The 27,541-nt window shown below is 35.2% G+C and overlaps 1 protein-coding gene across 3 annotated transcripts in view; it reads left to right on the forward strand.

Annotated features, from left to right (window-relative positions):
• Positions 1-27,541, forward strand: part of EFR3A (EFR3 homolog A) — a 181,337-nt gene that overhangs the window by 32,188 nt on the left and 121,608 nt on the right. For all 3 annotated transcript variants that reach the window (XR_014326874.1, XR_014326875.1, XM_082858909.1), the window contains exons 2-10: positions 2,434-2,510; positions 4,711-4,838; positions 6,065-6,215; positions 10,826-10,947; positions 15,758-15,907; positions 17,638-17,775; positions 20,052-20,130; positions 22,302-22,437; positions 24,185-24,352. Coding sequence is in view for 1 of the 3 variants with exons in the window: in XM_082858909.1 (XP_082715035.1) it covers positions 2,434-2,510; positions 4,711-4,838; positions 6,065-6,215; positions 10,826-10,947; positions 15,758-15,907; positions 17,638-17,775; positions 20,052-20,130; positions 22,302-22,437; positions 24,185-24,352 (1,149 nt within the window). In the remaining 2 variants the exon portion in view is untranslated. The remainder of the gene's footprint in view (positions 1-2,433; positions 2,511-4,710; positions 4,839-6,064; positions 6,216-10,825; positions 10,948-15,757; positions 15,908-17,637; positions 17,776-20,051; positions 20,131-22,301; positions 22,438-24,184; positions 24,353-27,541) is intronic.

Below are 27,541 nucleotides of genomic sequence, written 5' to 3' on the forward strand. Positions count from 1 at the left end.
TTATTTCATTTTTCCCAATAAATATGAAGAAGGCGTTATTACACCCATTTAACTGATAAGGAAATGTAGGTAAAATAAGAGAAGGTAACGTGCCTTCCCTAGGTGGACAGATTCCCTAGGTGGACAGAGAGAGACCTTGGGTTCACCACGGTCTGTGTGACCCCAGAGCCCCTGCCCTTTAACCCCATGCTACCTATGTCTTTTTACTCATCTGTCTCTTCCAGTACACCTAAGCTTCCTGAAAGTGGGAACTGGATATTATGTGTATTTCAAGTCCCCATTTTTTGGAAGCCTCTTTAAACTAAAAGCAGTGTATAATATCAGAAAGTATCAATGTGAGACATAATACCTTATTAAGAATTCTTTCTTACCTATTGAAAATTACATAATTTACCATTCTGACAGGAAACTTGAAGCTTTGGGACTTGTTTTTCAGTTCCATTCTCTCTTTGCCATAATAGCAATTTGAATTTACTATATTTGGCCTTGTATTAGTGATAGCAAAGTATTCATCCTAATCTTCTTATCAGGTTATAAGCTTCTTTCATCATTGCAGTTCCTAGCTCAGTGCCCTATATAAGTTAATCACTTGATACATATTTGATTTTAATTTATTTCAGTGTATTAATATTCATCTGAAGTATTTTTATATTAGGTATAGTTGACACAGAGATATGACTTTTGCTTACTTGGCTTTTACCCTTGTTTTTCTTTCTAGTAATCTAGCCTGTGTTTTGCTTTTGGACTTTAAAAAGAGTTCAGGTATTTTGGTGTTAGTCTGAAAAAAATTCCCTAATGGACTCTTTGGAATTTTTTCTTCTATTAAAGTAGAAAACATCCTGAACAATGTATAACATTTTACATTATCAGCATGTAGTGCCTATGTATATATTGCTGAACTATTCACTATTTTTTTTTAATAACAAGTTTATGAACTTCTCAAGGGCAGGGATCTTGTCTCTTATACTTTCTTGTATCTGTGGCATCTAGCCACTGATGGTGGCTAGGGACATAGCAGGTGCAGATGAAATATTTGGATGTTGATTGATTTGACCACTAATATCTCTGGGTTTGTGGAAAGAGCATGAGGTTTCAGAGTTAGACATTGGATTCTCACCCAGCCATTGCTGTTGAGTAAGTTACTTGGTCAGTTCTGCTACAGTTTCTACTCTTACAAAGTAGTAGTGATAATAATACCTAACAGATTTGCTGGAAATGTTAAATAATGTATGCACACTGCTTTATGATAACTAAAGATGCTGTACATGTCTTAATTCTGTCTTGTTTTTATCAATATAATGGCTCCATTCTATGACAAATTTGGACTCAGTCTTTATATGTTTTGGCCTGTTGGGCACTTAACTTGACGTGGTATATGACTGCATGCATGAGTCATGTATACTTCATGAGCAGAGTGAGGTCTGGAGAAGTTTTCTGTTGAATAACATTACTCAATAAGATAATGGAAGTCTGCTTAAGTCTGCGTTCTCTTAACTTCTAGCTTAAGTGTTCTCTCATACCATGTTTTGGTTTCTAAATACATACAAGTGCACACTTACACACAGACACACATACCCCAGTTTCATAAATCATGGGAAGAATTTTATAATGGCTCAAGACCAACATTCCCATTAAGTTATTAGTTTGTAGGACAAGAAAATGGATCCCTCCTACTTACATAGTTCTTTCCAGAGAGTTGATGTGCCTTACCCAAGGTCATGTAGCCATTTAAGTGAAACAGTTGGAATGAACCCAGGTCTTCTAATCCAAATCCTTGACCCTTTCCAAGATGCCAACAACTGAAAATGTATAGAGCAGCCTTTGAGCATTTTTTGAAATTCCTGGACTTTCCCTTGATGTTGATTCTCCCTCACTCTTGTGGTTCCTTTGTATGAGGCATCATATAGATACAGGTGTTAACTGTTTTCACCAGCTACACTAAAACTGCCATTTTAAGACCATTGTAGCTGGAGCTGAGTGGATTGGGCTGGGCAGGAAAAGTGGGGGTGAGGGAGGTGGAGGTAGGGGTAGGGGCTGCAGAGAGTAGTAGGAAATGAGACCAGAAGGGAGGCAAGGTGGGGTACCAGTTGTGTATATGCTTTATAGGATGAATTGGGCAGGTTTTATGTGAATGTGCATGCATGTGTGTACACACACACATGCTCCAAAACAGTTTGAACAGTTTGGTTTGAAACTTTGGAGTAATTAATTAGCATGTTCATTTTGACCTGGTGTCTTTGGGGAGGGGAGGAGAAATTTAACTTTTTCACTTCTTAAGTAATAATTGAATTTGCATGCCTTTTTCTATTTCTGGCTGTTTGAACTTTCCCCCTTTATTTTAAATAACCCATAAATATTCAGAAACTTGAATTTCTAGGTCAGTTTACAATACGATTAATCTCTGTACTTTGTGATTTTATTCTTTTTGAACAGGAGTGTGTTGCTGCTGTTCAGCTTTGCGTCCTCGCTACAAACGCCTGGTGGACAACATATTCCCTGAAGATCCAAAAGTAATTTGATCTACATCTACTGATCCTTCTCTTTGCTGACCCATCCTTCCCCCCGCTGACCTCCCTAAAGGTTTCCCTAATTTCATTTCTCTACTTTTACTCCCAAATCTCATCATGTACACTACTATTTTTATACTACTCTGTTTTTTTTAACCTTTAAATGATCCATGCTTGCTTGTCTGACTTTCAGATTCTTTTCTTAGATTAAAGCATAAATTCAGAATGATGGACGGATGATGTTCTTTAGTCTGTATAGTTCCTAAATTCAAGTAATACTCACTTACCAAAAATTTATGAACTAGTGTCAGATCATTTGTATGAAATGCCAAAAGAACACAACTGTGAATACAGACTTGGTCTTCTGCTCTCGCCAAGCTCCTAGACAAGTAAATTGGCAATTACAATATTGTGTGAAAGAATATGTTGTGATAGAGAAATAAGTACAGGGTACTGCTGGAGTAGGTAGGAATGATATCTAATCTGGGCTTGGGAGAAGAAAGGCCTGAAGGAAATGAAATCTAGGCTAAGATCCAAAGAATAAATAGGGTTGGCCACACAATTTTCAGAAGAGAATTGAGAAGTAAAGGGAGAATATTCCAGGCAGAGTTTGTTCTCTTTTTACTTAAGTGCTTTTTAATTTTTTATAAAAGTTACTTTATTGTGGAAGACGACTGGTTTCAAAGCAGTTGTCTTTGATTGATTTTGTTTGACACTGTCTTAAATTTTCCAAGACTCCTTTAGTCTAGTGTTAAATGGATAGGGACAAAAAAGTGTTACATGGGTTTGACTTCCAGAAGTTGCTTTATTTTAAAATGTAGCCAACCCTAGAAACCTTTTGGTTATCTTGATATTAATTTATGAGATACACCTCATTTTTAATCAAATCTGATTTAAATATTCAGCAATTTGTAGGAGGCCTATCAATTAAATATTTTGGCTGCGAGATATCCTGGATAATTTATGGCATATAAATAACTCTAAGATATGGTACCTGCCTTTAAGAAGCTTTCCATCCATTTGACTGATATAAAGCGAAAGCATACTAAATATTAAATCACAATGCATAAATCAGTAAGAAAAATGTTAAGTAAAACAGGTGGTAAAGTTTCTGCCTTTATATCAGGGAGGTATCACATGGGTTGGCAATCTCTGTGAAGCATTCTCAGAAGAAATGTAATTTGCTGAACTCTGAAGGATGTACACCATCTGGAGAAGCAGAGATTAGTCTCTTTGTTGCCGGCAAGAGAAAAATCATGGTAACGTAAGAGATACATTTGCGAACAAGAGCCTTCAAATGAAGGTGCCTATAGCCTAATTGAAGTGTAATGAGTGATAATTGTACACAATTCCTGATTGGAAGTTTCAGAAGTATCATTTAATAGACTGAATATCCAGATCATTTCCTTAAGGAATCTGGAACATACGATTACTGAAGATAAGGTGGAGTGCAGATTAGGGAGGAATGTGAATGACAGACAAGGCACCTGCTTTATCCCCTGTAACTTACAGGCAGTGAGGGAGCTTTGAACACTTTTGATCATGGGAGTGGTGGCAGGTAAATTAGAGAATGGTTACAGAAAGAATCTTTATTTTTGCCAAGTATTTAGATAAGATTTACTTAAATAGCAATCTGTAAAATAAGGTTTAAGGAAAAGGAAAGATTTACATGAACCTTGCATACATATGGCAACCATAAACCCAATTGACTACATTTCTTATTTTTAATTTATTAAACGAACAAATCTTGTGGTATATCCAAAACACGTCCAACAGTAGATACCCAGAGTGCAGAGGTCTACATGTCATAGTCTCTGTCTTCAAAGAGTGCTCTAATGAGGGGAACAAATAACCAAACCTTTTCTTATAATGACTAAAATATATTCTATTCCTTACATACTATATGCAGTTAATTGAGCTATTTTTCTGTAAAGGAAGGTGTTAGAATAATCCATTGCTTGTGAAAGCATATTTAAATGCTTTTCCTAAATGGGGCATTTATTTAACTTTTTGAAAATTCTACATATCCAGAATGGTGATTAGCTCTTAAGAGGCTATATCCAGGAAGGTTCAGCATAAATATGGATTAATTATTAATCCAAAAAGGGGAAATGTGAAGCAGGCAACACTTAGAAATACAAAAAATAAGCATGAAAATATAAATATAACCTATTTCACTTGTATTTTTTATTTTTATTTTTAGGATGGCCTCGTTAAAGCTGATATGGAGAAATTGACATTTTATGCTGTATCTGCTCCAGAGAAACTGGATCGAATTGGTTCTTACCTGGCAGAAAGGTTGAGCAGGGATGTTGTCAGACATCGTTCTGGGTAAGGAAACTAATTGCTGCTAATATAGTATCTTTGGAAAATTCTTCCTAGGCTAAATCATCCTATAAATTATTTTGCCATCTAGTCAGGGAAAGATAACATGGAGAATAAAACATTGTAATATCATATAAGGAAATGTGTAATACCGAATAGATGCTGTAGCTTTTATTACTTTCCTGGTGGTCAGGTTTAAGAATAAACTCATGTTACTTAACAGAGTTGTTTTAAGTATCCACTTATTTTTAAGACTTCTCTAATGGAAATAGTAGAAATTGATTCCCTTAGTCTGTCAGCGCAGTACTGTAATTTAAAAATCAGTCTCAAAATTGAAAACTATCAGAAATTCTGTTAATGAACTGATTTTTATCACAGCTCCAGTTTTACCTATCAGAGGAGCAATAAAAGAGAGCTATGTTAGGCTTAAGGTTCAGAATATGTAAGCATGCTGATTTGACCTGTGCTAGCTGTACATCTACCTATAAATAAAAGTGTACCATCTTAATCTATTCTCTGTGCTTGAAGAGCAGTAACTTTGCAATTTGGTTTATAAATACTTTTCCATATTGTCATTTTATGATGCTAGTTTCTTAGAGTATTCCTTTCTCCAAGTGCTATACTGGCTTTCTCTGCTTCTGCATTGTTACCATTTAGAGCACTTGATACAAATGTGAGTCTTGATACAAGTAGTTTTTATAGTTGACTCTTCAAGCAAAGTTATCTGAAGTCTGAATTCTAATTTTTAGTACAAGCTTTAAAATCTGATGAATTATATGGTAAAATGTATGATACCTTTCCTTATAATATTGCTGATACTGTTTCATATACTCATATTTACAGATACAAATAGATTGTGTTAGAAATTTAGGCACGTTTCTTACAATAACTTTTGGGTTGGATGCAAAGAAATGTGGTTAAAAGCCTGGAGAATATTTGTGTTTACAAAAAAATTCACATGAAGGTAATGTTAAAGAAGCTCTGGGAGAGTTTTTGGTGAGCAGGAGAAAATGGGATAGTACAGTATAGTTTCTGTATACTTCCACATGAGGATTATTTTATAATCTCAAGATTGTGTTGTGTGAAGATTAGGATCTCACTTAGAAGCTGCTAAATTTGCCTTTCTGTGCTCTGTGCATTTAAGTAAACTTATTTTAATTATCCCTATGAAAGTGATTAGGAGAATTAAGAGAGCTAGAGATGTGTTGACATTATTTTTCTCTTATATTTAGGTATGTTTTAATTGCTATGGAGGCATTGGACCAACTTCTTATGGCCTGCCATTCGCAAAGCATCAAGCCATTTGTAGAAAGCTTTCTTCATATGGTAGCAAAGCTGCTGGAATCAGGGGAACCAAAGCTTCAAGTTCTTGGAACAAATTCTGTGAGTAAAACTATTCTCTAATTTTAAGTTTAATTAGAATAACTTGGATTCACTCTTTTTAGAGTGTCTATCTGGTAGAAACAGATGCTCTGGTCAGGGCATTTGGACAACCAGTACAGTGGTAGATGATTAGAACATTTTGTCTCTAGTTTTTATTGTCACTGCTTTTGAAATCTGGGATGTTAACCAATCATAAGGAACAACAGAAACTCAGTTGGCCATAAATGGAAGGCTTTTCTTTTCCCCCAGGCCTTCTTACACTACTTCTGAACTATTTCTGCTAACAGCATTCATTTTCTTTTATCCAGAACCATAGTTTGTTAAACATGTGTGGGGTTGGGGAAGGCATATCTAATAAAGAAAAAAAAATACAGTGATAACCTTTCTCCTCTTGTCTTTAGTTTCATTGTATAACCTTCAGTCTTTCAGTTCCAACTTCATCTCTGAGGAAGCTTTCAGGCATTCAACCAATCTATATGTTCCCATACAGATTTTTATCAACAAATAACAGAGTCATATACTACCTGCTATTGTTTATAGATAACTGTTTTGTGGTTAGGAAGTGTAGGGAGTGACTAACAGCATGGATTCTAGGGTTCGACTGCCTTTCTTTGAATTATGCCTGTGACACTTTCTAGCTGTGTATCTTGGGCAAGTTATTTAACCTCTCCTTGCCTTAGTTTTTCATCTGTGAAATGAAGATAATAATAGTACTGATCTTGGTACTCCTGTTGTGTGATATGAGTTAATACAAATAAAGTTCTTAGAGCAGTGTTTGGCACTGTTAGTTATTGTTGGTAGTAATATAATGTTTTTCTTCTTTTGAAGCAAGAGTATGTAAATAAAATCCTCATTAAAAAGCCCTTAATATGATTTTGTCCATTTGTTTCAGAGGGAAAATACTGGCTATTTCCAAGTGCAGTTAGGTGGTGTGACAGGCTCCATTTCTGGCAACATAGCTGCTTATGCTTCTCCTATTTCCTTTACATTTAGGTGAGGAAAGTTTAGGGGAAATTAAAAAAAAAATTTTATTGAAGTATAGTTGATTTACAATGTTGTGTTAATTTCTGCTGTACAGCAAAGGACTGAGTTATAGATACATATATATATATATATATATGTTCTTTTTCATATTCTTTTCCATTACGGTTTATCACAGGATATTGAATATAGTTCCCTGTGCTATACAGTAGGACCTTGTTGTTTATCCATCCTGTATATTAGGGGAAGTGTTTTAATGGTTGTGGGGGAAGGAGTTTCAGTGTAAATCTCCAGACGTTTGTTTACTTCAAGCCAGCAATGCCATTAGAATTCCTTTAATGACTCATTTGGGAAAAAGACAAAATTCTCCAGTTGCCTACTTTGACTTGAATGAATTGTATTAAATGAAATGCTGTATTATCTTGGCCAACATTATTTATATAGTATTCCCTGGAAGTCTGATTTTAATTCCTTAGTGGTGCTAAGCTGTCAAACGTGACTGGTACTGATTTAGTCCCTTTGTATTTATTAGTGGTCTTTGTACATTTTATTTTAATTTGTTGACATTTGCCACTTTGTGCTGATGCTGACTCAGTATAACAGTACAGGATTTATTCAGGTTCTCCTTTGTTTTAGAAATTGTGCTAGGTACTTTGTGTTTTTACCCTTTTTTAAAATTGTGAGCTATTTCAAATATAGAAAAGTATAGAGAATAATATAGCATACCCGCATAAACACAGATTCAGGCAAGAAAATTGTTAAGTAGTTAATATATCAATAAATGATAATACATAATTATTGTTATAAATAATAATACATAATAGCAATAAATGTTAACACTCTGCAACATTGGTTCATGTTTTTTAAAAGAAATAATATAGTATATGTTAGATACTTCATATACATTATGTCATTTAATTCTCACAAAAAACCTTCAAGCTTAGAAGTATTATTCCCATTTTACAGATGAGGAATTGAAGCTAAATAACATGTCCAAAGACATAGTGAAATAATCGTGTTATATAACAGGGATTCAGTGCTAGGCCCTTCCTACTCCAAAGCTTGTGTTATATAAATACACTGTCATTTTTGTGGATTAAAATCTAGGAAAAGCAGAGGTTACTTTCTTTTTTTTCTTCCTCTTGTATTCAATTGATCCATCTCACTTTTCTGAAGCCTATTGCTAATCTTTACCTTTTCTTTAACTATTGTTGACAGTTGTCCATAGGGCCCAGTCATTTAAACCATTCACTACACTAAAGCAGTGATTCTCAACCAGGGACAGTTCTCCCCCCTCACTAACCCTCACTGGACGTTTGGCAGTGTCTGGAGACGTTTTTGATTTTTCACACCTGGGGTTGGGGGAGTGCTAGTGCCTTCTAGGATGCTGGGCGTGCTGCTAAACATGCTATACGTAATGCACAGGACAGTCCCCACGACAAAGTTTATTGGGTCGAAAATTTAATAGTGCTTACTGTGAGAAACGACATCTAAGATCACAGTGCTGCTGCCTTTTGTTGTACCTTTTAAAACATATCTAGCTCTTCACTTAAATTTTTTTTTATTGGAGCATAATTGCTCTACAATGTTGTGTTAGTTTCTGCTGTACGACGAAGTGAATCCGCTATATGTATACATATATCCCCTCCCTCTTGGACCTCCCTCCCGCTCCCACACCTATCTGGGTCATCACAGAGCACCGAGCTCAGAGGGAGAGAAAGCAGCAAGGCCTTGTGCTAACTTTTGTTTGGTTCTCATTTGAACTTCTCAACAGCCCTGTAAGTTAAATATTCCATTTCACGGGTCACATATTTTGTTAGTAAATCCAGGATCCAAATCCAGAGCCCTCTAACAGAATCCATTCCTAATCTCTGCACCATACTGTCTCATTTTTTCCCACTCCTACGTATGATAAGAAGTCTATAATGATAACACCTTTCTTTTTATTGATTTTTCTTAGCACAGGGTGTATAGGTTTAGAATTTGTTAGAGAGCTCCCAGAGTTACAGGAATTAGAAGAGCTTTTCCATAAAATTGGGAAGGAAGATAATATTTTATGCACTTCCCTGGAACATAGCCGCACATGTTTTATCCTGTTCTTTATGCCAAAGGGTGATAGGAGACGCTTCTGTAAATGATCACTCAGATTGTACTTGAGTATTTGTGACTTTCAATAAGTGAAAAGAGAATAAAGTTTCTCTAAAAAATTTCTAGAACAATTTAACATTTTAATGGCCAAATTTTAAAATTTCTGATTAATTTTTTTCTAATTTAATATGTGATTTTTGGTAGCAAGTTTGGAAAATGCAAGATAATATGAAAGAGTAAACAAGTTAAAGATACCTGTAATTTCAGTATCCAGAAGTAGTCCTTTACTATTTTAATTTCTTTTTAAAATATAGTTTAGAAAATGGGGAACATATTGTATGTACACTTGTATGTGTTTTTATCATTCACATTTTTTGAGCATTTCCTGGTGTCATTCAAAGCTTCTTTTTATGAAAAATACAAATATTTGGCTTAATATTTTCTGAAACTCTTCATATGGTCAGTGTGTAGTATGGGAATCTAGAAAATTGGAATCAAACCCCTGAACTGTAATGCCAGTTTCACCATTTACTCACAGTGTCATTTTGGGCAAGCAATTTAACTTCTGAATTTAAGTGTTCCTGTCTGTAAAATGGGGATGATGACACATTCTTTACAGGATTGTAGGAATGATTAAGTAAGAACTCACGTGAAAACACCTAGTACAGAATATGGTACAGAGTAGGTAATGAATGTCAGTTTCATCTCTACCAGGTGTGGTATTTGTGGTCTTTTTCTAGATAATATGAATCATGAAATTATAATTTAAAACAGATGACTTGGCTCTGGCTGAATTAATTTAAAATACTTTTAGTATCATAATTTTATTTTTTCAAATTTATTCTATGCTTACTTTAGTTTTGTTTCCAGGATAGCTTTAGGCTATTTTAGAAGTAATAAATTACTGAATAAATGAGAAAGCAAATAAGAAAAAAAGAGTACATATTAAGGAATCATATGGCTAGGCCTGTGACTCATGTAGGATATTTAAAATTTCCTAAACATATGGATCTCTCTCTTTTTTTAATCTTTAGGAAAGAGGTAGAATAAATTTTACCATCTCAGTATTTTTTCTGCTATATTGAGTTGGTTCTCTTCAGTTTAGGGCCCTTTTTTCTTGTCCCGTCTCATTTGTATAAATATTATTCATTCATGTGTTATGTAACAACTGTCAAGATTTCCTACCCAAGATTTAAGAAATAAAATTCCCTGAAGGTTTGGGCCTGACTGAGGTTGTCATGGAAACACCGTCAGAATCCAGGAAATGCAGAAGGGCTTTAGAATGAGAGCTCTTGGGAGAGTGGGCTCACTCAAAAGAGACTGCATCACAAAGTTATATTTGATGTTTATAACGCTATATTCTTGATTAGGTAAAGTTCATTATCAAAAACTTCCTTTCGTATATATGTGGCATTTATATTTCATAATTCGTTTGCTTTTTACTTGGATATTTCTTGTCGATGTAACAAATAATGAATGAAAGTAAATGTGTTTTTTCCACACTGTCAAAAAGGTGATAATACATCTTATTATTTTTTTAGTTTGTCAAATTTGCAAATATTGAAGAAGACACACCGTCCTATCATAGACGTTATGATTTTTTTGTATCTCGCTTCAGTGCCATGTGTCACTCCTGTGATAGTGATCCAGAAACACGAACAGAGTACGTATTGGTTTATGGTTTATAGTCTTGGAGTTATTTATTGATGAATATTGTATTTATATATTACATAATGATCACCAAAGGAGATGGGAAAACATATGCTTTATTCCTGAAGTACAAATTTCATTGCTGTTAGAAGAACTGACTAGAGCAGCAAAATTGAGAGTGGTTTCCTAACTTGGTCAGAATAAAATGCAGAGTCTTTACTGTAACCCAGAATGCCCTTTAATGCTCACCATACCCCAGTGTTAGATCCTGTCATTTCTTCTTCCTTTCACTCTGATCTAGTACATGGGTCTCCTCGCTTGCTTGAATACATGAGGCACACTTCTCCCCAGGGCCTTTGGACTGAGTGGTCTTTGGGCCTTACCTCACTTTGTTCAGATTTCTGCTCAGATGTCACCTTATCATGAGAATCCTCCCTCAGCCACCTTTTATTTATTAATATCAACCCTCCCAGTTAAGCTTTATCTTCTCATACCTTGTCTGTTGTCTCTCCTCTATGGAAGATGAACTCCAGGAGGGCAAGGGTTTTGTTTTGAGGACTGCTGTATCACTAGTACTTTGAATATTGCTGAGCACATTACCGGCTCTCAATAAGCACTTTTTGAATGAATATACATAAATTGAATGAATGAATGACTGTATGTTACGGGATCATTGTCTGACTGAGGTGGTCATGACAACTGATTTGGGCATTTTTAAACATTTCTTCTAGATACATCCTAGTAATAATCTAGAATCAAATACTTATATCTGCAAACACAATCGATAGATTGACATGTATATGAAAGTTAAAAATTAAATTCAAAATGACCCTGGTAAATGTAGTTTGAGCTTTACCATAATACACCTAAACAGAAAGAAACTAACCCAAATTCAGAGTGTTGTCATGAGCAGTCGATAGTCAAGATTGAGCATGTTTTGTGATTTTTACTTTTCTTTTAAAATAAAGGAATATACAGAAAGGTAACTAGTTAGCTGTAAGTATGCAAGCTACAGTGTTGCTTTACACAAACAAAAACAAGTGTAAAAGTTACTTAACTTGGAGAAAGAAAGCTGAGCGGTAATTTAATAGTTTTCAGATATAAGAATTATTTCTGTCTGAGATGCTGTTAGTATAATTTTTCCTTGGTATACTATAGGCCATTTAGGATCCTGATGTTATTCCTTTATTACGGGTGTAAAGCCTTATAAAAAAATAGAGATAACTATAACTATCTTATAGTAATAAATTTCCTGTTTCTCCCAATCACTGCTAAAGTCTCTTTTTCTCCCTAAAGGATATTCAAAAAATGTTTTATAAAACTGTTCCCTGTTCTCAGAAGCTGGTATTAACTTGTTAATGGGGCAAAAAGGTATAAAAATTAGCTAAATAAAATGGCACGTTTTGTTCAAAGTTGTAACAATTTTGTTTTCCTTTAAAATACAGAAAATAATCAGAAGATGGGGGTTTTTTTTGGTTTGTTTAGTTTGTTCACGTAGGCATTTCCCAATTTTTGGTTGAGGTGGTGAATTTCACATATAAACCAATGTAGGTGAAAAGTGTTTATGATGTTATAGTACCTATGAAAGGATGCATTTTAAAAATTCAAAACTTTTACATAGGTATCTGATTTTTAGGTTTTAGCGCCCCCTAGTGAAAAATGTTGTCTTTTGAACACATTTTTTTGTAACATTTTTCAACTTACAAAAAAGAAACTTGAAATTTTCTGTACACAAATGAAAGGTGGTACTTTGTCTTAATTCTTTATTATATAACATTTGATATTCCAAAATAACACTTCATTTGAATCACTGTGAAACAAATGAGTAAACTAAAATGCTTTAAGATACTTAGAGGGCTTGATTTTTTTTTTCGGCTTCGTTTTTCGTAAAAGCCCTTTTGGTTTTCTTCAGGACTATTTATATTCCTTCTTAGGTTCTAACTTAGATAGTTATTATAAATCCCTCTTTTTAGCAATACACTGTCAAATAAAACTTAGGGGGCATGGCCAGTAGGAAATGGGGCTGATAACTGTTAAGATTTTCTTAAAATATTTGACTTGCAAATACTACCTTTGTAGTAATGTTAGGCTTGCCCACTTGTGATAGCTGCAGAAGAGATTTTCAAGACTTCTTTTTGTTGTAGAAAGCAGCATGAATAAGACACAGCTTTGTAAAAGGCAAGATTTGTCTCCTAGTTCACTTTCTCACCTGTTCAGTGTCATGTTACCGCCGTATCCGATGCTCCATCTGCTACTACTGAATGTCTGCATTACTTCCCGATGGGTTTCTATGCAGTATCACCCCCTTCCCCACATCTTCCATTCTCTAACCCTATTCGCAGCTTTTGGAAACAGTGCTGGGTAAGCTGAGTAAACTTCTAATGGTGACTATTTCAGGTAGTAACAAAAAAGGAGGGTAAATAACAATCAAATTTGGCCAGAATGAAGGTGTTTCGGGGCAGAGGGGCTACCGTGTTAGCTCTTCTCATGAGATTGTTCTTCCCCAGATTTTATATACTGTTTTCTAGTTACCTTTCTTCTCATCCTTGAACTGATAGATTTTATTTTTAAAGAAGAATGAGGAAGAGCTTGAGGAAGTTGAGGGCTGTGAATTGGGAAGGGAGGATAAGGCAGCATTCTCTCACAGTATGGATAAATATGGATAAATTTTAAGCCCCATATGCACACAGTAATGTATATACATCAGGACACACGGATGTATATGTGTATATGTATATGGCTCAGGTTATCGGCACTGCATTTTGATAGTCCTCCTTTGTCATACCTTTTAAGGAACCAGCCTCGTCTTCCATCTAGGTGGACTAAGGGAGGTGAGAGGTTCTCAGGGAGAAACAGTGCATGGAAAGTCTGCAGATGCATTAAGGGTGTTCAGGAACAGTGAAATCCTGTTCTCACTCAGCTGCTGAGACTTCTAGGCAAGAAATGGGAGAGAATCTGGTCCACGTTGGTTTGAATTATTATCATCCACTTAGGAAAACCTTTTTTAAAAAAATTTTACTGAAGTGTAGTTGATTTACAATGTTGTGTTAATTTCTACTGTACAGCCAAGTGATTCAGTTATACATACATTTTTTAATATTCCTTTCCATCATGGTTTATCACAGGATATTGAATAAAGTTCCCTGTGCTATACAGTAGCACATTGTTTATCCATTCTGTATATAATAGTTTGCATTTGTTAATCCCAGACTCCCCATCCATCCCTCCCCACCCAGCTTGGCAACCACAAGTCTGTTCTCTATATCTGTGAGTCTGTTTCTGTTTTGTAGATAAGTTCATTTGTGTCGTATTTTAGATTCCACATATAAGTGACATCATATGGTATTTGTCTTTCTCTTTCTTAGTTCACTTAGTATGATAATCTCTAGGTCCGTCCATGTTGCTGCAAATGCTATTATTTTATTCTATTTTATGGCTGAGTAGAGTATTCCATGGTATGTATATACCACATCTTCTTTATCCATTCATCTGTTAGTGGGCATTTAGGCTGTTTCCATGTCTTGGCTATTGTAAATAGTGCTGCATTGAACATTAGGGTGCATATATCTTTTCAAATTATAGTCTTCTCCAGACACATGCCCAGAAGTGGGATTGCTGGATTATATGGCAGCTCTATTTTTAGTTTTTTGAGGAGCTCCTATACTGTTTTCCATAGTGGCTGTACCAATTTACATTCCCACCAACAGTGTGGGCGGGTTCTCTTTTCTCCACTGCCTCTCCACCATTTGTTATTTGTAGACTTTTTGATGCTGCCCATTCTAACTGGTGTGAGGTGATACCTCATTGTACTTGTAACTTGCGTTTCTCTAATAATTAGTGATGTCGAGCATCTTTTCATGTGCCTGTTGGCCATCTGTATGTCTTCTTTGGAGAAATGTCTGTTTAGGTCTTCTGCCCGTTTTTTGATTGGGTTGTTTTTTCATTATTGAGTTGTATGAGCTGTTCGAATATTTTGGAAATTAAGCCCTTGTTAGTTGCATCATTTGCAGATATTTTCTCCCAGTCCATAGGTTGTCTTTTTGTTTTGTTTATGGTTTCCTTTGCTGTGAAAAGCTTATAAGTTTGATTAGGTCCCATTTGTTTATTTTTGGTTTTGTTTCTATTGCCTTGGGAGACTGACCTAAGAAAACATTGGTACGATTTATGTCAGAGAATGTAGGAGAACCTAATTCCTTTGATTAAATTATTTTTTATTGAAAACTGATACAGACAAAATATGTCTATAAAAGTCTTTTTTAACTTTAAATGTTGATTGTAAAAAGATGGTATTAAAAGTAAGCCTCGGGCTTCCCTGGTGGCACAGTGGTTAAGAATCCGCCTGCCAATGCAGGGGACACAGGTTTGAGCCCTGGTCCGGGAAGATCCCACATGCTGTGGAGCAACTAAGCCACAAGTGCTGAGCCTGCGCTCTAGAGCCCGCAAGCCACAAGTACTGAGCCCACGCACCTAGGGCATGTGCTCCACAGTAAGAGAAGCCACCGCAATGAGAAGCCCACGCACCGCAATGAAGAGTAGCCCCTGCTCACCACAACTAGAGAAAGCCCGCATATAGCAATGAAGACCCAATGCAGCCAAAAATAAATAAATAAATAAATTTATTTATTAAAAAAAAAAGTAAGCCTCTTTTGGAACTGCCATATCTCTGTCCATCTTAGGTTTTTGAGATTTTTATTTCTTAGACTTATTGTATGTTTATTGTCTCGAGATAACTATTTATTTGACATCCATTCTCTTAGTTAAGTAAGCAGACTTGTTTAAATAGCTTTTTTTCATGACTCAGTTTTTTTTCTTCTTTTTTATAGAATCCGAATTGCTGGAATCAGAGGTATTCAAGGTGTGGTTCGCAAAACAGTTAATGATGAACTTCGGGCTACCATTTGGGAACCCCAGCATATGGATAAAATTGTTCCATCCCTGCTGTTTAACATGCAAAAGATAGAAGAGGTTGACAGGTATTGAATAAAGATGTTAGGGCTGGGGCTGTGTTACTTTAATGTGTGTGTATGTGTGCTCGCTTGCTAGAGTAAGAACGTTTGTCTTTAGTATTATGTATATAGTAGTCCCGTAAACTTGAGCAAGTTTAAGTATGTATCCTTTCTGAAAAAATATCAGCTTCAGTCGTCAAATTAGACTGAGCAGACAGATTTTGACTCAGACACTTAAGCTTTTATTTCTTTTAGAATAAATTTTTACTTTACTTTCTGCTTATTATTGGGCATCGACATTGCTATTTGAATTAATACTACTTAAAGCTGCCAAGTGTAAGAAATAGAGATTATAAACTGAACTTCTGTTATTCTTTAGAGATCCAGCATGCTTTTTTGTAGGGAGTTAGTACTAATCAAAATAATAATAATTGCAGCTACTATTCAATGTATATATATTTTTCAACAGAAATACTAGGCTATTTATATCTTATTTATTCTTCTAAGATATTTTGGCATGGAATATTGTTTTGGGCTGTATGCTGATTTCTTCCCCCCACCCACCCCAGTAACCTGTTGAACTTAGAATTCTGTACTTTATTCTCTTTTTTCAAATGCCATAAGCATGCTTTCCTCCCAAATTCGTTGCCTTACACAGAGGTACTATGCAACCAAGTTTTAGAACCAGTATTCTCCAGTTTGGCTTATTATGCTGATCTCCCTGATTCTTGCAGTTTAAAGAGGGAAATCCAAATCAAATTTAAAAGGTATTTAATTCTGTAGTTCTAAAATTTTAACTTAATTTGTAATTTTGATGATTATGTGTGCAATATCAAAATAAAAGTGGTCTAGAAGTGAAAAGGTGAAACTGGTTAACTCTGCAAGCGCTTACATGTTTATCAGAATTTATGGCAATTACAGCAAGTATTTATGCTAGATTCCTTAGATGTGATTGTCTCCAGCTTTGGAAACCTAAAATGTGAAACGATATATTTTAACACCTTGGGTATTTTTCCTGTTCTTGGCAATGTAGCTGAGGTTAGTTTTTCTGTCTAAAATATTTATTCTTCTAAAGGTACCTGGCTAGTTGAGAATTGACTCCCCATAATTATGGCTCTTGAGGTACAGGATTAGCATAAATAGGATACAGGAATGCTGATACCATTGGTTGCCAACTTCTAAGAAGTTGTGTTTTCTCATGGTTTTATCCCAATGCTACAGATACATGCTCTTTTGAAATTATTATTGCACATGAATACATTAATCTAAAATAAGGTTTTAAAATATGAACAAATAGTGTCTGTTGAAGACACCTACTTATACAAATGTTCTAATTAGCTTTTAAATTTTTATTTTTTATTCAGACTGTGCCATAGTTTTTACTTGATTTTATTTTTGCTCACTTACAGTTAAACTGGGTGATCTTCGGGCACCTTGTTCTTTCTAGGATTTTGCTATAAATGTAGCAAAGTTGTAGGAAGTTAACAAAATAGCAACTACTGAGTATTTTGCCTTTAGAAAAGATATTCTATTAGTTAGAAACAAGTTATACAAGTGAATCTAGCTCTCCAGTTTTGAAAGATTATGTGATTAGCTTCAAGGTGTTGAGTTCATGAAGTTGAATTAAGCTCTAAAGTTATTTTGGGATAACAAGAAAATATCATTCTAATATCTCCGAGAAGTAAAAATCTGTTCTGTTTAACTGTCAGAACTAGTGTCAGAATTCTCGCATTCATTTGTTTGTCTTTATTTTTCAGTCGCATAGGCCCTCCTCCTTCTCCTTCAGCAGCTGACAAAGAAGAGAACCCCGCCATGCTGGCTGAAAACTGCTTCAGAGAACTGCTGGGCCGAGCGACTTTTGGGAACATGAATAATGCTGTGAGACCAGTGTTTGCGTAAGTAGTTGGTGTTTCCCTGCTTACTTGTGACTGTGCTATGTTCCTTCTGTTGTAATTTACTTGCAGAGGACAAATACTCTTACCTGCGTGAGTGAGTTATTAATAGAGCCAGTGCAGCAATGTGGGAAGGGTACAGGATTGAGTCAGACAACATCCCTTTGAGCACTTGTTCAACCACTTCGCTAGATTTTCCCCCTTAAATAGGAAATACAATCATGTGCATCATTTCACTAGAGTTTTTATTCACACCTTGAAATGTATATATCCAGTAAAATATTAAAACAAACGAATGTCCAAGTATGATGTATCTTATTTTATTAACTTCTGGTCAGTTCCTCATATTCCCTGGCTTCTGTTTCTTGGCTTTCTTTTTGCCATGGCTGGACTGCCTTAGGTCGCATTCTCTTCTCTGACTAAATTTTATCTTATACCGAGTGACAGCAGAGCAGGAATATTAAATATCTCATTGGTACTTATATGCTGCCTTCCAAGCAGAATACATTTGTGAGCCTTGAGTTTCTCCACATAGACGTTATCTCTCAAGCCTTGTAAACCCTCTGAGTTCTAACTCAGTTGTCAGATGATAGATTTATATAACATTCTGTGTAATTTCTGGACATTTTTGCTAGTCTTTCTTTTGTTAATCATTTGCCTTGTCCTTTCCCCTTCCTGACTATAATAATGTCTTTATAGCATGTATAAAGTAGTCAAAATGTAACATCCAGAATTCTTTATTTAGGGCAGATATTTGGGTTCAAAGTTGAGCTTTAGTTACAAGAATCTATAAACTGCAAAATTAAGCATCAGAGAAATATTATAGTGTTTTCAAAAGGATTCCCCCCACCCCACCCCCGACTGCTTCCACCACCAAAAAGTTGAGATTTACCGTTTAAAGACTCTGTGAGCTTATGAAAATGCTACTAAGAACTAATCAAATTATGTCAAATATAACTAAAGGCAGATTTATTTTTTCCAGACATGCTGATTTAATATCAGAATTCCAGCTTTTATCTTGTTAACCGAGAGGTAATCTATAAGGCCTTAAAAATCTAGAGAGCTAGTCTAAAAGAAGGAAACTACCGAATTAACTATAATTGATTACTTGAGTAACTTGGAAGTGGGCCATATTCTTTTCTATGTAGAACTTAGTGGACTTACCTCGTGATCATGTGTTAATTAATCTAATTAAATGTTAATTAAATAGTTAATTATATATTAGCTATTTAGTTAATTAGTTGATTAAATATTAAATGCCCTCTGCAAGTAAGGTACCAGGTATTTTGGGGGAATATATACATGAATAAAACTGTCCTAGTCCTTAAAAACTTGATTGATAATTGGCATTCCTAGTGGCGTTTTACCTTGTGTGTTCTGTGAATTTTAATTTTGAGCTCATATTCATTGTACCTTTATTTGTGAGAATTCTTTGAGGCTTGGATTAATGGTGTATACTCCATGAGAGGCTTTATTTTGCTTCTGCTGAAGGCATGGATGCAGTGTTATCCAGGCACCACTTTGAACTACATTCTTATCTTCAGTTTTTTTGAGCCACATAGATACTTGTGAACTCTGTCAACCAAGATGATACTTGTGAATTCTGTCAACCAAGATGAGAGCCTGGGTGCTAGGTGTATGGTTGAATTCTTCAGAGAGACTTTCATTTTTGTGATTCTTCTCAGAGCCAAGGCCAACACATACAAGCTTTTTGACAGTCTTCTACAACATAGAACATTCCCCCAGATTCACTGAAGGTGTCGTCTTTTAAGGCTTGAATTGATGCATGTGTTTCTGATCTGATAGCCACCTTTCCTGGGTGGACCCTAAACTTTGTCTCCAGTCTCCTGTGTGTACAACCCTTTAAACCACTAGCTATCAGCTACCAGAGATCTGAAGATGTGCCTAAGACAACTGCTGGCTTCAATGTATACTTACCTCTCCAGATTCTCACCTTCTTGTGGAGTCTGGACTGAGGGACTTTTCTTTCTTGCCAGCTCATGTTGGTATTGAAAAATCATATATATATGTATATGTATGTATATGTGTGTGTGTGTGTGTGTGTGTGTGTGTGTGTGTGTGTGTGTGTGTATTCTAGTCTTTTATTGTTACTGTTTTATGAAAGGATTTGGCAGTTGTTGTGGAAATGGAAACATTGACTTTCTTTTAGATAATATTATTTTGATTGGTAGGCTTTGCTTATTGTTGAGGGTTCTAGAGGAGAAAGTGTAACAAAAATAAGGAACTCTTAAAGGAATTTTCTTACTGTTAATTTACAGGCATTTAGATCATCACAGACTATGGGATCCCAATGAATTTGCAGTTCACTGCTTTAAAGTTATAATGTATTCCATTCAGGTAAGGATTGGTTAACTGTTATATTTATATATAAGTAATTTTAGTTCTGTGTCGATAAGCATGTCCTCAGACAGAGATAGAGAACGATGTAGGAGATAAGACGTGTTCTTAATTTAGTTCTTCGTCTCATTTATCTTTATTTACCGCTTTTATTCTTATTTGCCAAGATGAAAAAATATCTAATTAAAAAGAACTAAATGATTTTATGATGACAATCTTTATTGTGCATTTATTAAATACATTACTGAGCATTTATATTTTATGATAAACTGGTATTAGAATTGATATTTATAGTCTTTATGCATTGAGGCACCTGACGAGGCACTCTCATCTACTGCAGAGGACAGCCTTGGTTTTCTTAAAACTTGAACAGACCCAGTTAGCTCTTAATTCAAGTGGGATTTTAGGTCTTTATTTTTTAACACTATCTACATTTTTAATGCCCTAAAAAATCATCATTAATTTAAAGGAGATAAGGTAGTAAGAAGCAGTACAGCTTTTAGTATAGGTCATACCAGGATTTTCATCTTAGATCTGCTGTTTACTAGTTGCATAGAACTTGGGCAAATTATTTAGCCTCTCTGAGCTTCAATTTCCTCATTTCTGAGAAGGAAATGTTAATGAATTCATTGAATGGTTCATTTTTATATTGAGATAGAAGGTACCATTTATCAAGTGCTGGCTATACCTCTAAATATGCTAGTAACCTTATGTATATGCTTTATCTCATTAATCCTCCTTATTTTATGAAGTAGATATTGTTATTATCTCCATTTTTACGGATCAGAAAACTGACCTTTAGAGAGGTCAGGCACCTCACTCAAGGGTACACAGGTAGAATGTAAGGATTCAAATTCTGGTCATTCTGTTCTAGAGCTTTTGGTCTAAATTAAACATTAAGTTTAGGTTACTATAGCATGCCTAGCATAATGTAGGTTTTCAATGCATGGTAGTTATTATAAAGCTGGTTTGGGTGTGGAAGGATAATTTAAAAAAATTTTTTCCCAGTTTTATTGAGATTATAATTGACATATAACATTATATAAGATTAAGGTATACAACATTGCAAAATGATAACCATAATAAGTTTTCTCAAGATCCATCACCTCACATAGTTGCACATTTTCTTTCCCCTTTGATGAGAACTTTTAATTTAATTTTAGTTTAGTAGGTGAGAAGTTGATCTGGCCATCTGTGGACATAATTAAGGCTGTTCCCCTGGTTTTCAGTAGCCTTGTATTTCTTCATTTGCCTTCCTCATTCAGATTTAGTTACTAGATGAAATTGTTTTTTACAAAAAGTAAAGTAAATTACAAAGTTGAAGAAACTGAAGGAATCAATAAATATTTGTTGATAAAATGTCTGAGAAATGACTTCTGGTCCACAGCATTGCTTTAGAAGGAGCTTTAAGCGCACCATATGTTTTTTGAGGTCCATTAATCAAAAATTACATGGTAGTACCCACCAGAATGGGAGTTTCTGTTTAATAAGACTATCCTGATACAGTCAAAACTTCTGATAGATTTGATTGTTTTAATTGCCATTTACTATAAAATTGATATAAGAATCATTCTTAGGTAATATTTCAACCTCTGTCCATAAAACATTAAACTAGCTGGCCCTGATCAGGAAATTTCATCAGGTACACATTGTTAAGACCTTAATTTTGGTAGTGGCTTTTGATTAGATGAGAGTTTTGACTGTTTAGCATTGTTAGATGTCCATGATAAGAAATAGTATGTATCTGGTTGGGTAAGAGAGAAGTACTATAAATGTCATAATCTGTCTGTTTTTTAACAACATTTTGTCCTATTATCAAGTTATAGGAGTGTATAAATATTCTTTGTGAAATTACAGAGAGGTACAAAGAGAGTAAAAATTTCTCCTAAATCTCCCTCTCAGATGACCAGTGTTAATATGTAGGCATATATAATTCCAGTCTTATATACTTTTTAAAAAACAGAATTTTATTTAACGTAGTATTTTACAACTTACTTTCTTTCACTCAGGATATCGTAAATATTTTCTGGTATCCCTATTTATTCTTAAAAAGAACGGTTTCTAATGGCTACATATTGTTCCATTAAGTGTCACATGGTTTATCATTCTTATGAATTCTGCCAGGATGCATGTAATTGTTCATATATTTTTACACTATTTTGTTCTTTTAGGCTCAGTATTCTCACCATGTGATCCAGGAGATTCTAGGACACCTTGATGCTCGTAAAAAAGATTCTCCACGAGTTCGAGCAGGTATTATTCAGGTTCTGTTAGAGGCTGTTGCCATTGCTGCTAAAGGTTCCATAGGTGAGTGCCAGCACCACCCCACAAAAAAAATTCATTAACCTTTTTCAGAATTTTCTTTTTCAGTAGGAATAGCAATGTGTGGAAAACTCTTCGAAAATATTTGCTATGTTTTTAAATGTGCTCTAATTTCTCTTGAAATGTTAGGTTCACATGACTGTTGTCAGACTTCCTTAGTTACAGTTAAACACTTCCCTCCAGATCATTCTCTTCTTCCCTTCCTCCTTTTTTCCAATAAAGATTCTTGAATACCAGTTAGTTATATGCTAAACATTGGGAGGGTACAAATTCAAGAAAGTTATGGTTTACTTGGAGTTAGATGACTTTACCTACACTGTAGTACAAGGCAGAATTTGATCACATAGCATAAGAAAACCAGGGTCCAGAGAAGGGAGGGAAAATGGATCAACAGGAGGGAAGTATTATGTAGCCCGTTTGACGAGGACGTATGGTGGTAGTGTGGGGGAAGCCCGAGAAGCGGCTTAAAGTTCCACTTGTGGCCAGGCCACGGGTGTCATTCTACAGTGGACTGACACGAGTTAAAGATTTACTGTACCCTTCATCAGAGATGTGTTATAGAGTAATGCATCTGGCTGCAAAGCGTAGGACACATTAGAAGTCACAGGTGGTTGTCACCATTGTAGGCACAGAGAAAGAACTTGACCTTGATGGCAGCAGTAGAAATGGGAACGTAAAGCCAGCAGGATTTGATAACTGACTGACTAGAGGGGTAACAAGGAGAAGGGACAGGTCAGACATCATGCTTTTTCACTCACATGGGATTAGAAGAATGGAAGGGTCCCTAATAAAATTACTGAAGTTAGGAGAAAAATCTAGTTATGGTTTCTTTGCTTCAAAATGAAAGTGGAACTGTACATTAGCTGCTGAAATATTCTAATATTCACTCAGTGTCAAATGAGAGTGGGCATTTTGGATATGGACTTGTCATTACTCATAACTTATCTCAAAGAGATGGAAGCAGGTTACTTAATTGAAGAGTTAACTTGAAATATGAAGTGAAACACAGATGATGCATTGACTGAATCGTCTCACCTGCTAATATCTATTAGGTGTGAGGTTGCTATGTTTTCGGTTCCGTACATTCAAAGAAGCATTTGAACGTGGCTGCCTGTCCTGGAGAAAGTTGGAATCTAGAGTAGGAGGCAGAAATAAAAACACTGATTAAAGTATAGCGTGATAGATGCAGTGCCAGAAACACAGGCAGAGTATTTATAGTACTAAAAACAGAGAGCATAGTTAGTTTATCTGAATGTGATAAATTGGCTAGTTTCTGTCTAATAATTGAGGCAAAATTCTTTCTTCTTCAGCCTCAAAAGATGCCAAATAACTTTCTTAGGCCACAGTGAGCTATATTATAGTTCTCTGGATTTTGACCCAACAGTCAGGTTATCCCAATACTGTACACATTATTCTGAGTAGACAAGATTAGATAGATGGAAAGTTTTTGGTAATCTTTATATGAATATACACATTTTGTGTGGTTTGTACCAAGGATTCAAACAGTGATTTGCTCAGAGATGCCCAGTAAATGTTTGTTGGAATAGCTAGGAGACTTTCTTATTTAGGTATTTCTCATTTACTTTTTTAATGTGCTAGTTAGTTCATAAATTATGAAGTATTTCCAAGTACTTAGAAAATATGCAGAAATCTCTGTTGAGAAGTACGAGGATTGGATTTGAGTGTACGTTACCAGAAGAATGTATCTGCTTACATCAGGGTTCATTTGCAGGACCCACAGTGCTGGAAGTCTTTAACACCCTATTGAAACATCTGCGTCTCAGTGTTGAATTTGAAGCACATGATTTACAGGGAGAATCTATAAGCAGTGCCAACTTAAACACAAGTTCCAAAGACAGTGATGAGAAGATTGTGCAGAATGCTATCATCCAAACAATAGGTGAGTACATTTCACTTTTCAAATTATTCTGGAAAACAGCAATTCAGAAAGCCCTCACAGAAGGTACTTGTCTCTTACGGGACATTAGTCAAAGGTGAATGATAGCTTAGACTTTTAAAAGAACTTTCTGTTTGGAAAATAAACAAACATAAGAATACGACAAAGAACACTGTATATACCCTTCACCCAGATTCATCTATTAATATTTTATGTCATTTACTTTATCATTTCCTTTCTCTCTCTGTCTGCCTTTCTCCATCCCTTTCTCCATTTCTCTGTGTGTGTATGTATAGATATAGATATACACACATAAGCACATATATAAATATATACATATAGAGAGACATAGATACATACATATACACATCTACATTTTTTCCCTAACCACTGGATGGTAAGTGCATGGCTCTTTACTACAGATTATTTTTCCAAAGAATAAACCAGAGTACTCTTACATAACCAGAGTACAGTTATCAAATCAGTAAATTTAACTTTGATACAGTACTTTAGTCAGACTTTCATATTTCAGTTTTGTCATTTGACCTGATAATGTCCTTTATAGCGTGTTTTTCCTTAGGTCCAGCATCCAGTCTAGGATCATTTAGTTGCATTTAGTTGTGATGTTTCTTTGGTTCCTTTAGTTTAGAACATTTCCCTTTTATGATATGGGCATTTTTTAAGACTATAGGTCCCCCTGACCCCTTACTTAAAAAAAAAAATATCCTCACATGGGTTTGTCTGCTCTTTCCTCATGATTAAATTCAGGTTATGGGTTCCTGGCTGGATACTACGTAAGTGATAGTGTTCTTCTCAGATTATCCCATTCGGAGAAGTACACCAACTTCTCGCTGGTGATGTTAGTTTTGATCACGCAAAGTATTGTTCTATTTCTCTGCTGCACAGTTTCCATTTTCCCCCTTGCAAATAATAAACAATCTCTGAGAAGATACTTTTAGGCCGTGCAGATATTCTGCTCTCCATCCAAACTACCCCCTAGATGTAGCAACCATTCAAAATTCTTAGCTGAATCAGAGTCTTTACCATGATGGTTACAAAATGATGGTTATCAACTTGGCACTCAGGGTTCATTGTAAGCAAGAGCCCTTTTTCTCCCTACTTATGTATGTAGGAATACATGTGTTTATCTATTTAAATACAGTGGTATGAGCTCATGGATTTATATTTTTATCTTCATAATTTATTCTGTATTTATTAAATTATTATTATTATTTTGGTGGTCAAACTGTTCCAGATTTGGCCAGTGGAGCCCCTATTTTCTATATCTTTGTAATATCCCCCCACATTTCTTTTAAGCACAGCCTTAGGTTCATTTTATACTTCCTGCCCCAATCCTAGAATCAGTCATTTCTCTAAGGAGCTGTGGTTCCTTTTAGTGGGGAAAGGCGCTAGAGACCAGGATCTGGGTACTGATACTCAGGCTTTACTATCATATGCTTCCCCCTCCCCTCACACACACAAAGGGTAAAAGGGTAAAGAGCTTACTTAAAAAAAAAAAAAAAGAAAGAAAGCAAGCCATGGGGAATTTTTTGGGAAATTAAATGATCAGACTGTATATAAATACGAATTAAAGCAATCAAACTCTTCCTACTTTAACCCTCCTCTTGCAATATTTTCTTTAGAGTATCCAGATCATATTTTAATGTAACTGTATGATTTCTAGGGTAATTTCCAAATTGAGTTGTATTCTTGGGTTTAGTACCTAATCTCTAGTGGTTGCTAATAGTTTCTACTAATAATAGAGTCATATAAATTTATTCTGGAGCTCAGTTTATGCCTTTTATTTGAGTAATATCCTACCTATGGGCGACTTGTTTATAATAGTCCTTTGGAATATTTAATACAGAGTTTTCCTTTGTTTATTTCTAAAGTTTTACGGATATGCATACATGCATTACGCATCCACATTCAGCACCTTTTTATTGAACGTATTGAGCTTAACACCAGGCCATATGCTTGGGCTTCTTGATGCACGTGACTCCTACCTTGTGGACGCCTTTGGTTGATCTGCTTGGGGTAGTACCTCAGTTTCACCTAATCACAATCTCATCATGTGCATAGAAATTGTCCTCATTAGGGCAAAGGCCCAGGGTGTCTGTGATATTTTAAGATGGTATATCAAATCAGCTAGTCTTGTTTTCAGAGAATTAATTTAAATTGCTATAGTGACTTCTAGTTAATTCAGTGTCACTGTTTTACTCTAGAGTATTTAATTTATTGTTTCTCAAGTATGTTGTTATAAAATGTATATACCACAGACAAGCAATATTTCTGTGACATAACACATTCAGAATAACGTGAAAATTAAAACATGAGAGAAAAACAATGCAGTGTGGCACAGTGAATAAGACTTTTATTTAAATCACACTTCTGCTTTCCTCAATATTTTCTTTCAGAAGTTCTCAGTATTCTTTCTTTATCAGGTCATGTGAATATCGGTGGGACACAGAACAGGGCTGCTGTAGCTTTTGCACTTGAAGACAGGAGGCGGTTGGCCAAGCTCGCTCTTTTAAAATAATGCTCTGCTCTTTTGGGGAGGCTCATTAGCACTTCTGTTCAGCAGTTCAAATACAAACAATGGGAATAGAGAATGAGTTAACTTTCTGTCTGTCCTCACAGTTGACTTGTTGGAAAATTTCCATCTTTGTGGTTAATGACCAGCTTGCTTGGAACAGAAAATCAGCAACCAGTTTTGCACAGTGATGAGGAACATATCTAATTGGGTTCTTGGAAAGTTGAAAATACCTTATAGAGAGGAAGCAGAGAGTAATAATAACACACATAGGCTTTGGAAATGTGAATAGATCTCACCTCAGGTCTTAGTGTTAGCTGTGTAATTTCTTGTATGAATTCCTAACCTCTCTTATCCTAATTTCCACAAGACGAAACTGACACAAATAATAGTACCTAGATTCATAAGGTACTATTATTTGTTGCTGTAAGGATACAAATACAAAGTAGCTTCCTACCCCATAAATATGTGCTCAAGTGTTAGGTAGAATAATATACTTTATGCTGATTGAATAATGTTCAGATCATGAGATGTTTGATTGCTAGAGTATGTTATAAAGAGAAATGAGTTTTACCCCTAGATCTAATCAAAATGATAAATAGAACAATTTGAATTTATAGAAAGAGATTATTAACTCCAGTAATACAGGCTGAAGAGTT

The sequence above is a fragment of the Leucopleurus acutus genome, assembly GCF_964270905.1.
Source record: "Leucopleurus acutus genome assembly, chromosome: 17".
In the NCBI taxonomy this organism is placed as follows: Eukaryota; Metazoa; Chordata; class Mammalia; order Artiodactyla; family Delphinidae; genus Leucopleurus; species Leucopleurus acutus.